Genomic DNA, 12,121 nt, shown 5'->3' on the forward strand with positions numbered 1-12,121 from the left:
ATTTGCCTATTTCCCGAATATTTAATGTCATTTTTACCTATAATAACGATGATGTTTCAAAAATCGGACGTCACGATTACCCTTATAGGACAACTCTTTCAAAAATTCGGTCACTACAAGTAATTATTCGCCTAATTTCCAATACATAAACTGAAAAAGATATTTAACGTCATTTTTCCTATCATAACGAATTTTCAAAAACAATTGCGTTAATCCTCATGGAGTAACTCTTTCGAAAATAAGTACTTATTTCGATCAGATTTTCAAGAGTTATCCTACAAGGATAATCGCGATGCCCATTTTTTAAAACATTTTCGTTATAATGGGTAAAAATGACGTTAAATATCTTTTGCAGTTTACGTGTCGGAAAATAGGCGAAAAAATACTTGTTTTGACCAAATTTCCGAAAGAATTACCTCATTAGGATAATTGCAATGTCCGATTTTTTAAAAATCATCGTTATGATGGGTAAACATCATCCTGAACATCTTTTTCGATTTACGTATTGGAAAACAGACGAATAAATACTTCTTTTGACCAGATTTCCGAAAGAGTTATCCTAAAAGGAAAAAAAAAAACCCTTAACCATTAGACTAACTCATTATTCACTTTTAAGTACAATTATTAACATATTGATATTCAAGGACAATAAAACGGAATACTACAAATATAAAATAGATAAAATGTTGTATTTGAAATAAAGACTATTACATATACAAAAAAATTCTACAAGAACACAAATTCTAAATCAACAGATTCTATTCGACTGTTTCCAAAAGAGGCTGGGAAACAGCTTGACACCAAAATAGGAGTACATAACAAGTTGGAAACCGAAGGATGTTCCATTACTATACACAGACAAGACAACCTAAAAACTGCAAGGAATTCACAAGGTGCAATAATCCTTCAAAATCTGTCTTGCAAGATCAACTGCTCCGCTTCTTTTGTAGATCAAATGCAAATTGTATGCTGCTTCTCTCCGAAGATCACAGTACCCAGACTTTGGATCTCGGCTGGGTTCTTTATCCAGTTTAATAAGATCCAGTATTGGGCAGTCCTTTTGGGGAGTTGCAAGGACCTTTTCGTAGTACGCAACAGCCAATGTAAACATTCCAACATGATGGTACGCACGAGCTATATTATACAATGCTTCCTGAAAAGGCACCAGAATTTAATTAGTACTATCAAATGCATCACAGCAAAACATATGTTTCAGTATAGTGTCGTGCAGGTTTCCAAACCCGGAGTGAAGTAAACCTACAGCAGGAGGGTGAAGAAGATGCAGCCTTCACAATCAAACAGATAATGGAAAACCTGGAAGTTCAAACAGATAATGGAAAACCTGGAAGTTTCTAGAAGTGAATATTTGATAAATAAAGTTATGTAATTAGTTTCTTGGTTTTAAGGAGAAAGTCTGACATTGTGGGTCAGCAGCTTTTTGGAAATGTTTTGAAATTAAAGGAATGGTAGGGATAGGATACTCATTGGCTTTCGGCCACTTTACAAAACCATCATCCTCTATTCTATCTTCTTGATTGAATCTACTGTATTTATAAAATACTACTGTTACATTGTGGGTCAGCAGCTCAACAAAAGAAGATGTTCATAGGATGGATGTGCAATTTCAAGTGGGTGACAAGGTGTGCCTCAAGTTGCAACCATATAGACAGAAATAATTGGCTAATCGATACTGTGAGAAGTTGGTTGGTTGCCCCTTTCTATGGACCTTTTGATGTTACTGAACGAATTGGGATGTGCATACAAGGTAGCATGAACGCCTAGCAACAAACACCCCGTCTTTCATGTGTCCCAGTTGAAACAAGTGGTAGGATAAGCTTCAACCAATTGAATAGTGACTTAGAAAAGGTGGTGGAACAACAGAAGTTTTGGCTATCAGGATTGAGGCACATTCGAATACGTCACAGGTACTCATCAAATAGATGCATTTACCCAAATCAAAAGCAACTTGGGAGCTCTATTACACAATTAATGACAACTTTCCTGAATTGCAACTAGAGGACAAAATGAAACTCATGGCAGCAGGTAATGTCATGCAGGTTTCTAAACCCACAGTGAAGTATAACTACAACATGAGGAAGAAGAAGAGCAGCCTTGAAACAAACAATGGACAGTCTGAGTATGTGACATTGTGGGTCAACAGCTTTTTGCAAACTGTATTCACACGAATGGTAAGGATAAGGAACATCATCTGTATGTTTTTTAAAGGTGTTTAACATTTGGAGTGGGAGTAGCTCTAATATTTTTTTTCAATACAAAACCACCATCCTCTATTCTATCATCTTAACATTTCTATTCTACTGTATTAAAATAGTACTGATACACTACTGCTACATTCATCCTAAATCTACTCTTGGTTGAATCTTCTTTTAATCTCTGTTAATCTTCTCCTCTTATGCATTTCATATATAGCTAGTAATTCGAGTAAAGAAGATATATTCAAGTCTTGTGATTTTTCCATTCTAACGAAATCGCATAGAAAAGTTGCTTAGATCAGTAGTGACAAAGTTGGTTAGGCTCTGTTATTTTGCCTTGAAAGCCCCCATCTGAATTCACCCAGTCCTTTTGATTTTGTTAGAACAAACAAAATTTGATTTATTATTTTTTGTAAAGAATTGAGATTATAACACATGAATGAATAAATCATGTTGTGGGATGAAGAAAGATAATAGGTTTGTTGATGATATTACGAGAGAATGTCGGATACATGCCAAAGAAATGTAGCAAAATGAAAAGAACGATCCAAAATGAAAAGTGCAAATAAATCAAAGGGATTTACAGAGTTTGTCATCTTCAATTTATTCATGTCAACTCTATCTCATGTTTCAAAGTAAAGCTCTTAGTCATGCCAGGGCATCATACATGTGATGTTCTCAACATTTAAGATACTGTTTACTTTTCCTTGAATTCAGCAGCTCCTAGGAAATAGGATGCTATGATGAACAAATCTTGAGTCTCAAAAGGATGAAAACTCCCATGCTTTAGATGGCAGCATAGTCTCATTGCTAAGGAGGTCATATCAACATTGTTAATCAGGCTACACCAGGATTTCATAGTAACAGGAACAAAACCGCGTCTACTTTCACATTATTTACCATTAATCCGAAATGTAATGTTTGCCGGCTTAATGATTGCGCCATGATTCATGAATAAAAAATATGAACTATGAACTAGCAAGGATAGCATTTTGAAAAAAATTCTGTTTTCAAATTTTAATAGAACACTGTTCCACGTGGATTTTACCCCTGAATATCCCTTTTCAAATGAATCAAAAATTTTAAAATAACTTAAATTTCACCTGGCTATTTTCAGAAAGTCGCAGATTATTGTAAAGAAACGCTAAGCCTTGTGCAACACACTGATGCTTGTTTTGAAGTCGATGTCCAAGGGCTAAATTGACCAAGGCAGTCCCTAGTAAAAAAGAAACATCAGTTTAAACTTTAAAAAGAAAATAAACAACAGCGGTCATTAAATTAAACATACCGGCACAGAGATTAATCAGTTGGGAATCTGGCTTTTGTTTATATGCTTCCAAGTACTCCCTTGCAGCTACTTGGTGTTGACTGATCATTGTAAACTGATTTCCAGAAATTATCATGGGTGGCACTAGATCCTTCTGCTCAACCCGCATATGATGCAGGAACTTATTATGCCTTGAGAGACGATTTTCTAATCTACGTCCGGAAAATTAAATAATGAGACAGAAAAAATAAATGATTCATGAGTAACACAGAACACTAAAAAGCCTTAGATTTCAAGTTTTGACAGAAAAACTTGATACAGCACAATTTTATTTACATGGAAAACCTGGGAGTTGTGACTTTGGGAGTAGGAGCAGCGTCATGAAGCTTCCTATTCCTAACCTACCCAATAACTAGAATGGGGTGCAGTCCCTCTAGATCTAAGGGGGTTTCTCTTTATCTTTCTCTGTCTCCATGACGATCCTAACCTAGTCCCTTACCCTTGTCTATGATGATCCTGTTTTAAGCCCCAAAGCTCACCTATTCACACTCAGTACACAGTTAAATAAATCCTTCTCGGGTTGAAGGCAAGGTGGGGTGGGGAAACAAAAAGACTCATCCTCATCATCATCACACCCAGTAAGCTATGATCAGGGGTACGGGGAGGCATGGATAACGTTAGACCAGACTCTCATCAAAAGAAATAAGGAGGTTGCGGCACGACTCAAGGATCACTTGCAAATGAAAACAAATGACCCAGCCACCCAGTCATCCAGTACACGCCATAGGCAAGACCGATAACAAGGCAAATAGCAAAACAAGGCTAGGGAAGCAAAAACACTCCAAGGGAAAATTCTCTATTTAGGTCTTAGTTTTTTGCAAATGAAGCATCAAAAGATTGATATTCTTGTAGTCATTTTGTGGTGAAGCATGATACGAATGAATAATAAACACACAACCATCTTCAAACCCTATCCTACAAGAAAAAGGTCCATCATAACTCACAAGAACAAATTAATACTTCTCGTGATTGTGACAAACAGTTTGAATGCCAAAATGTTGTGAGGCTACCCTTGCTAGTTACTTTTTCTTCTTTTTCTTATGTGCCTTCAATCTCTTTTTTGGATATACTATAATCTGAAGGGCAAAGAGAACTCAAGGGGATGTCTTATTTTGCTACTATTGAGATGAAGCGTTGATCTTATACACAAAAAATACATGGCCATGTGGGCACCTTTTAATGTACTCTTGCAACAATCACATTACCTCCTACAACTACAATCTAGACAGCACCGAGACTAGCCTTATCAGAAGTTTAATTTCGTTTATAATTAGCCAATGAGTAATCGACAACGAGCAGCAGCAGAAAGATGAATGAGAAAGCTAAGGATGATAATAGAGTAAAGTGTCTGTAAACCAGAAAGAACTCAAGTCTAGGTGATACTATCTCATTAAAATAATCCAAATTTAACTATTAAAAGGAGGTTTTAATATTTGGTTTAACTGACAAGATAGTTTACGTTAAATCAAATTCAAGAAAGAACTAATGAATCACAGTTAGTATGATATAAATACATGCCTCAAGACTAATCGGTAATAGCAATTCCAGGCAGCAATACTTTGCGGGTGCTGCTGAACAATGTAGCGTACATATTCAAATCCATCTGAAGGATCAGTAACATTCAATGCTATTTCTGCAACACAGCATATAAAATTCATCATGTTTGAAACATAAAAAATAAAGTTCTTAAGCATCCCAACTCAAAGTGTGTAATTATAGATTCCAACCAGTGTGATTGCAAATAGTAGGAAAGAGTTTGTGACAAGGACTTACGAGCACCAAGGGACCAAAACTTTTCCTTTTTCGCAGCAGAAAGTGTCTTGTAAGATATTTTCAAAGTAAGCTTTATAAGCTCTAAAGCCTCAGTATACCTTCGCAAAGACGTCAATGCAATGCACAACTAACAAAAACAACACAAAGATAATTAGATCAGGCAAACAAAGGAGCAATAAAAGATGAGAAGAAAAATCCGTAATTGGATTAATCTAGATTCAAAATAGCAGAATGTAAATTTCGAAATCTAACTTTAATGACAATCTTGGCCTTATCTATATCTATCTCCCAAATGACTGTAAATGTTTTCCATGTCAGATTTCTTCACGTATATCAATGAACAGCAATTCAAACAATGACCTTTCAGTTTACAGAACACCTTTTACTAAAGTTTTTTGATGGACAAAGCCTTTTCTAAGTGAAAAATTGTACAAGCCTCAAGACTTCACGTAAGACTTCACGTATATATATAGGGTCAAGTTCCAGTGAGAACCAAGCTTATATGAGAACCATGAGAACTAATCTCTCCGATAAAAATGAGTTACTTTTCATAGAAAAAGGTGTTACTTTTGCAAAAAAAATGTTACTTTTGTTTTTAAGAAAAACCGGTACTTTTTAGCAAAAAAATGTTACTTCCAGAAAAAAATATAAATACAAAGTAACACTTTTTTTTTCGAAAAGTAACACCTTTTTATGAATTTTTTTCAGAAGTTTTTTCTTAAAGTAACACTTATTTGCTTAAAAGTATCATTTTTTTTTCAAAAAAAAGTAACACTTTTTTGCCAAAAAGTAACACCTTTTTAGTACAAAAATAACACTTTTTTGTCAGACAGATTGGTTCTCAAGGTTCTCATATAAGGATAGTTCTCACTTGAACTTCTTCCTATATATATATATACACACGAAGTATGGCAAGGAGATGGCTAGTAGCATTGATATCAGAGTAGAATGGGGTTACAATAAGCAACATAAGCATAGCAATTATAAATAGAGGCTGACATCTGAAATGAGGTTATCATGTTCCTCATCCATGAAGAGATCAGGCATTGGAGGCTCCTTTAGTGGTTGTTGCTGTACACATTCCAAATAAAAGATTAACTGTCATGATAAGCCAATAATATAATCAGAACTTCTCATTATTGAAGTTTAAAAAGACTACTCTTTTTACCATAACATCATCCTCTGAAACATCACTTTCCCATTCATGTCCAGCAGCCATTGCAGCAGAGATCTTCTCTTCTTTTGATGTTGCCCTCTTGTCAAGCAACTTTTTAGCCCTATTAGCTTTCAACCTATAAAGGAAGCAAGAAGAAAAAGCAGTTTATCTGTCATTCAGATGAGAACAGTCATTTTCTGTGAGATCACACCTGCTAATATGTATTCACAATCTTCCACCTTTTAGGTATAGTAGGAAACTACAAAACTAGTAGAATGAGGGATATAAATATCAGATCATATCTGTCCCTAAAATAAGTCAATATAGAGAGAAAAGCAGGTGGGATGTTATGTGTGCAGCCCAGTTTTAGAGCAGATGTCGAGAGAAAGCTAACTGAAAGAAATGTCAGCATCCAAAAATCATAGATGTCAACTTATTTTAGGGTAAAAGAGAGTATCTACATGGCACTAGCACTACCCCAGATCCCAGGGAGAAAAACACTAAGAAGCATATTCTGCAATCTTAGCTAAACGACAGGGAGTCCATAACCTCCAAACACTTGCACATACAGAAAAAAGTATATGTATAGTAGCAGAAACTAATTCATAAATGTGTAATCACGGAAAACATAAGATAGAACATATAGCAAGAATCGACAACGTCATATCAGTTCAAACGTCAAATTTGCGTAATTGCTGGATGAGAAGTTTTTTATTTCAAAGCAAAAGAATATTGATGCTCACAAATCATTTTTCGAAGCTGGTCTTCTGAATTTACCAAAGACAGTATCAGTCTCATGATCACCAAGAACTTTGACACGCTCGGACAGTTCACTCGTTGAGAGCCTTTTCTTCTGTTTTACCTGAAACATATCAAAAAGAGAAAGAAGCTAACACAAACTGCAAAATAACCGGAATGTGATATGTATTTAGCCATCATGACTAGATCTTGATGGAGGGTAAGAAAAACAATTTAAGCCTCTAGAAAATTCAATGAGAGCTGCAAGGTATCCATGTTCAAAGAGAGTGTGATCTAACGTTTTTAGCAATAGAGAGGCTCTCGGAAGTTCATTTCTACTAGTCCAATAAAAAGAAACCTGAGACACAGCCATGGTCATAACTACAAAAGATATCGCAAAGAAAAATATTTATGCGTTGTGAGTGGTTTGTTTATCATAAAAGCAATGACTGATTGCAAATTCAGCTCCCGGAAAGAAGATAAGTAAATACTCAGGCACGTATTTATTATTGGACTGTATCAAGAAAGAGCTCCAGTTTGAATGAACCTGGTGGTAATCTAATCCTAGTAACCATATCAGAAATAGACTTGAGTCCTCTAATTCCTTCCACTATCCCAACTCACAGCATCCAGCAATCAATAATATCAGAGAGCTTCGCAAGTTTTATTTGAGCCAATCTTCATCACCACCAACAACCTTCCCTCTCTGTGTTGCTGCTTTCACTCATTTCCGATAGTTACACAACCTAAACAAGTGTCATGGTTTCAAACACAACCCGAAGTCTCCTATACAGGGACCGTTAAGGATGTGAAGGCAAAAAATACAGCACAGAACTAGTATCAAGTGACAAAACCAGAGCAGTAACATACATGAACATCAATTCAACATGCATAATCTAAGCCACCAGGAAAATTGTATAGCAAAACCACTGAACAATTTAAGTCAAATATGTTGACAGATCCCTCTCCACATCTGCGGTTTCCCCCTCTAAAGCAGTGTGCCAGTATAACAAGATTCGGAGCCTTTACCCTCAAATAGCGATTGGGCTCTATCGACCTGAACCAGGGTTTGTTCTTGGGTTGAATCCATATTGCAAAAATGGGGTAAGCGGTAACGGACACGGTAATCTGGTAACGGGGATGATGTGGTTGTGGTACTGCCAACTATCGGCCTAAACCATGAAATATCGCCTGGGATAGCCTAAAATGCAGTTTACTTACACCTTTACGATGCGGGTAATACTGGTTCGGTAAATTTAAAAACCTTTACGATACAACCGATATAATATAATGCAACCTTGTTTTTGCACTATGGTTGAATCGACTTGATTTGCTATTCAGATCAGTAAAATCATCGATCTAGAATGCTAGTGTTAATACAAACCTTATCTGATTTCCACCATTAGAGCTCCCTTCTTGAACTTGCTCTTGAAGCAATTGTCCACCACAAAGCTATAATTCTGTAACTGTTTCTACGAATGTTATGAACGTTTGTAAGACAGAGGATGAAAAAATGGGAAAGAATTAATTTTAATTATTACACAATGAAAAAATGGGGAAGTATGGATGAAGATGAACTGATAAAGTCATGAAATTTTGAGACAGGAAACAGGCTGAAGATGAAAAAAGAGGAAGGGACTTGTATTTTGATTTCTTACATGTTTTGATTTTTACGGCTATAGGCCCTTGTACTCGTGAATTATAGAACTTTATAGCTCTAGCCTATAGGCCCTTGTACCCATGAATTTCTTTTTATCTTAATCCTTGATTATTTAATTGTTTAGAATCGAGTACTCTAGTAACAACATACTACTTTGTCTAGTATTATTTACTCCCTTTGGCCCTCTCAATTAGCACCACTTTTCATTTTAATTTGTCCACTAATTTTGCACCACTTTTTCTTTTAATCTCATCCATAAACGTATTTTTTCTCTCCATCTTAACCACTCATTTCTATAACCCACTTATTTTTTTGTCTTATTCTCCAATTCAATTCTCTTTTTCAGCACATAGTGCTAATTGAGTGGAACAAGGGAGTAATGGCTTAGAGTTTAGACTCTAGTGCTCTAGTATTAGACCATACTATATATTCTAACTGATAGATCACATCAATTCTTGCAATCAATGTTAAAATCAAATTAATATCACGTTTCTTTTTCGCAATCATGTTATTGATATAAAAATGTTCCAATAAAATTAAAATAATATGAAAAAAATTCAAACGAATCAAACGCAAATCATGAACCTAAAAATCAAACTCAACAACTTAAGCAAACGACCAACAAATATGTCGATTGTCGACTAGCTAATAGTGATGGGCATGGGTCAATGTGTGTTCGGTCCAACAAGACCCAGATCCAGACCATATTTTTTTTATTGGAACCAAACCCGACCCAAATCTATAGGGTATGGAAAATTTGGAACCTGAATCCGTACCATGAATCAAACCGAATCACGCTGCTCTAGAGTCTTGACCTCACCATCTATTCATTTCTAAGATGCACTATTATTAGGAAAATGAGCTCACATTTCTAACTTTTCTAGTGAACCACAATCATATCTTTCATTATACTTCAGTCACTTCTCCAACATCATCCAAAAGAAAAAGCATGTTCGAACAAAAAGAAAGCATATCCAGATTTATGCATGTGCAGTTGTGCATATACAAAAATAATAACCACATGCTTAGGTACAAAAATGTCACTCATGTCTGGTTGTGTGGACACATGAAAAGGAGACTAGATTTCTAGAAGAAGCAAATTGATGAAAAACAATTACCCTATGATGCATTGAAAATACTTTCAGTGATTCATGAATGATAGGGTAGATCACTTCAACAAAGGCCTCAAGCATCCCTTTAATTTTATAAATATGAGATAACTTCAACTTTACAGTCACATTAAGCCACCAAGGTTCCAATCTATCTCCATGCATGTCCTTCGATGATACTGCAAAAATACATTTTTATTTAAGAGGTTGTCAAACATCACTAAAATTTCATAAAGAGAATAAAGAAAATTTATGCTACATTACCTGGGTTAGATGGAGGTGAAAGCAATTCCAGTGCTTCATCTTCTCTGTTTTCTTCAAGGAGAAGTGAAGCTAGAGCTAAACGAGTATCAATGTCATCTTCATGTGCTTGTAATGCTGCAAAATTGACACTAGTTACTAGCTAATTGTGGATCTTTACATTCGACATATCCATTTTGGTATAAAAAGATAATATTAGGCCAATATCTCAAGGCAATATCTCAGCCCAAGGGAGCTATATGCTGCTGACCCCGCAAAATCTACAAGAATGGGATCAAGACTACTATTTTGGCTGTCTTGATTGAGAGAAAATGTTGTCAATTGAATTTTCCATGTCTAAAAACGCATGAAGGGTGCGTTGGTTAAGTTGTCGATAGATATATTTGGCAAGTTTTCAAGAAGCATTCTGTTTTCCAGAGGATTTCTAGGAAATAAAAGCATTTGGCCACAATTTTGAGATATAGAAATACTTAGAAGACAGTTTGTTCTATTTTAATTGAATAATTTTGTTGAATTTTGTTGAAGTACCAGGGTCCAACTATACAACTTACGTATTTGGTGATGCATCCAGATATAGTAGAAAACTGAAGTTGCATTCTAGTTTACTGGAAACATTTAGGATAGATTAAGCGCATACGATTACAAAGTTTAACAAAGCATCTTAAGATTTCAGTGAAGTTTAGTTAAATTGGTTCTAGCAGATTTTTTATACACGCTCCATTACCATGATGCCATTAAGTGACTCCCACCTAAGTGGCGTTATAGGGGGATCAGATGTACTAAACTTATGCTTGTGCTAACAAGTAGGTTGTTTCCAATTGATCATTAATAGCAAACAACATTTGTAGCTTCAAGTGAGAAGTGCATGAGTCATTTTATTATAGACCACTATAATTCCGAAAGTCCCATGGAGGAGACTAATTTGCAATAACATGGCTTGTCCCTGGAGCAAAATTTATGCTTAATGGCAGTGAGGAACAGGCATGCTACTAGGTCAATCACATGAGGGGTTCACTATAACTCTCTTTGTACCTTCTGCAGAAAAGGGGAAACTGCAGATCACATTCTCCAACAATGTGAGGTTTCCCTCTCAATCAGGTATCTTTCCTAATTGTTTTTTCCATGCAGCATCTACTACATTTCATGAGAAAGTCCAAATTATGAAAAAAATTTAGTAAAAAGAACCCTATATGATTTGGGAAGCCCAGAACAAGAATTTTCTTAACCAATTTGAAGCAAATCGTGAGACAAATTATTTTCAGAGCTGCAGCAAGATATGAGCCATATGACCATAAAAGCATTTATGCCTTAGAAAATTGTGATCTAGTTAATTTACCCTTGTAGGGTCATTGGGTTGTGGATGTCTGTGGTAATGGCCTGTTGCCTATCTCAGGGCTGTTTTGCTGTGCTCGTTTGTGGCTTGGTGTAGGTTAGCTTCTGTAGGGTTAGGCTTCGTTTTGTTTTTCATAGGAAGGGAGGTTGTCAGCATGGTCTGTTCTGGCAGCTGGAGTTTGGGCTGCATCCTCCTTGTATGGCTGCTGGTTCCTTGGTGGGCTGCTCGTGTCATGGCTACTGATGCAAGGGTAAGCTAGATGGCTGCTACTGTTTTAGTGCTCCTTAGGGGGTCAGGTCTGGTCTTCCTGTGCATTGGTTTCAGGTGTTTGTCGTCTCTTGGGAGCTGCTATGAGCCTAAGAATGTACCCTGCATGCCTCAAGGTGGTTTTTTTGGTGTGTGGTTCCCCGGACCCAGTTGAGACTGAGCCTCTATTTTAGGGCTGGATTTCATATATTTATAGGTTCTGTTTGATGCCTTTCTTCTGTAACAAACATCTTTTTGGCCATGCTCTTCTTTTGCTTCGTTTTTCCTTTCAAGGGCTTTTTAGT

The 12,121-nt window shown here is 36.1% G+C and overlaps 1 protein-coding gene across 6 annotated transcripts in view; it reads right to left on the reverse strand.

Annotated features, from left to right (window-relative positions):
• Positions 1–311: 311 nt before the first annotated feature.
• LOC130818868 (uncharacterized) overlaps positions 312–12,121 on the reverse strand; it is a 37,387-nt gene continuing 25,577 nt past the window's right edge. For 2 of the 6 annotated variants that reach the window (XM_057685115.1, XM_057685114.1), the window contains 10 exons: positions 10,241–10,354; positions 9,986–10,155; positions 7,213–7,331; positions 6,482–6,605; positions 6,313–6,384; positions 5,314–5,440; positions 5,059–5,173; positions 3,502–3,692; positions 3,317–3,429; positions 336–1,153 (listed from right to left, as the gene is read on the reverse strand). In XM_057685115.1, the coding sequence (XP_057541098.1) occupies positions 887–1,153; positions 3,317–3,429; positions 3,502–3,692; positions 5,059–5,173; positions 5,314–5,440; positions 6,313–6,384; positions 6,482–6,605; positions 7,213–7,331; positions 9,986–10,155; positions 10,241–10,354 (1,412 nt within the window). In that variant the 3' untranslated portion in view covers positions 336–886. Of the gene's footprint in view, positions 1,154–3,316; positions 3,430–3,501; positions 3,693–5,058; positions 5,174–5,313; positions 5,441–6,312; positions 6,385–6,481; positions 6,606–7,212; positions 7,332–9,985; positions 10,156–10,240; positions 10,355–12,121 lie in introns of those variants that run through there. The other 4 variants (XM_057685113.1, XM_057685112.1, XM_057685116.1 and 1 more) reach the window with 3 other exon arrangements.

The sequence above is a fragment of the Amaranthus tricolor genome, chromosome 7 (genome assembly GCF_026212465.1).
Source record: "Amaranthus tricolor cultivar Red isolate AtriRed21 chromosome 7, ASM2621246v1, whole genome shotgun sequence".
NCBI lineage: Eukaryota > Viridiplantae > Streptophyta > Magnoliopsida > Caryophyllales > Amaranthaceae > Amaranthus > Amaranthus tricolor.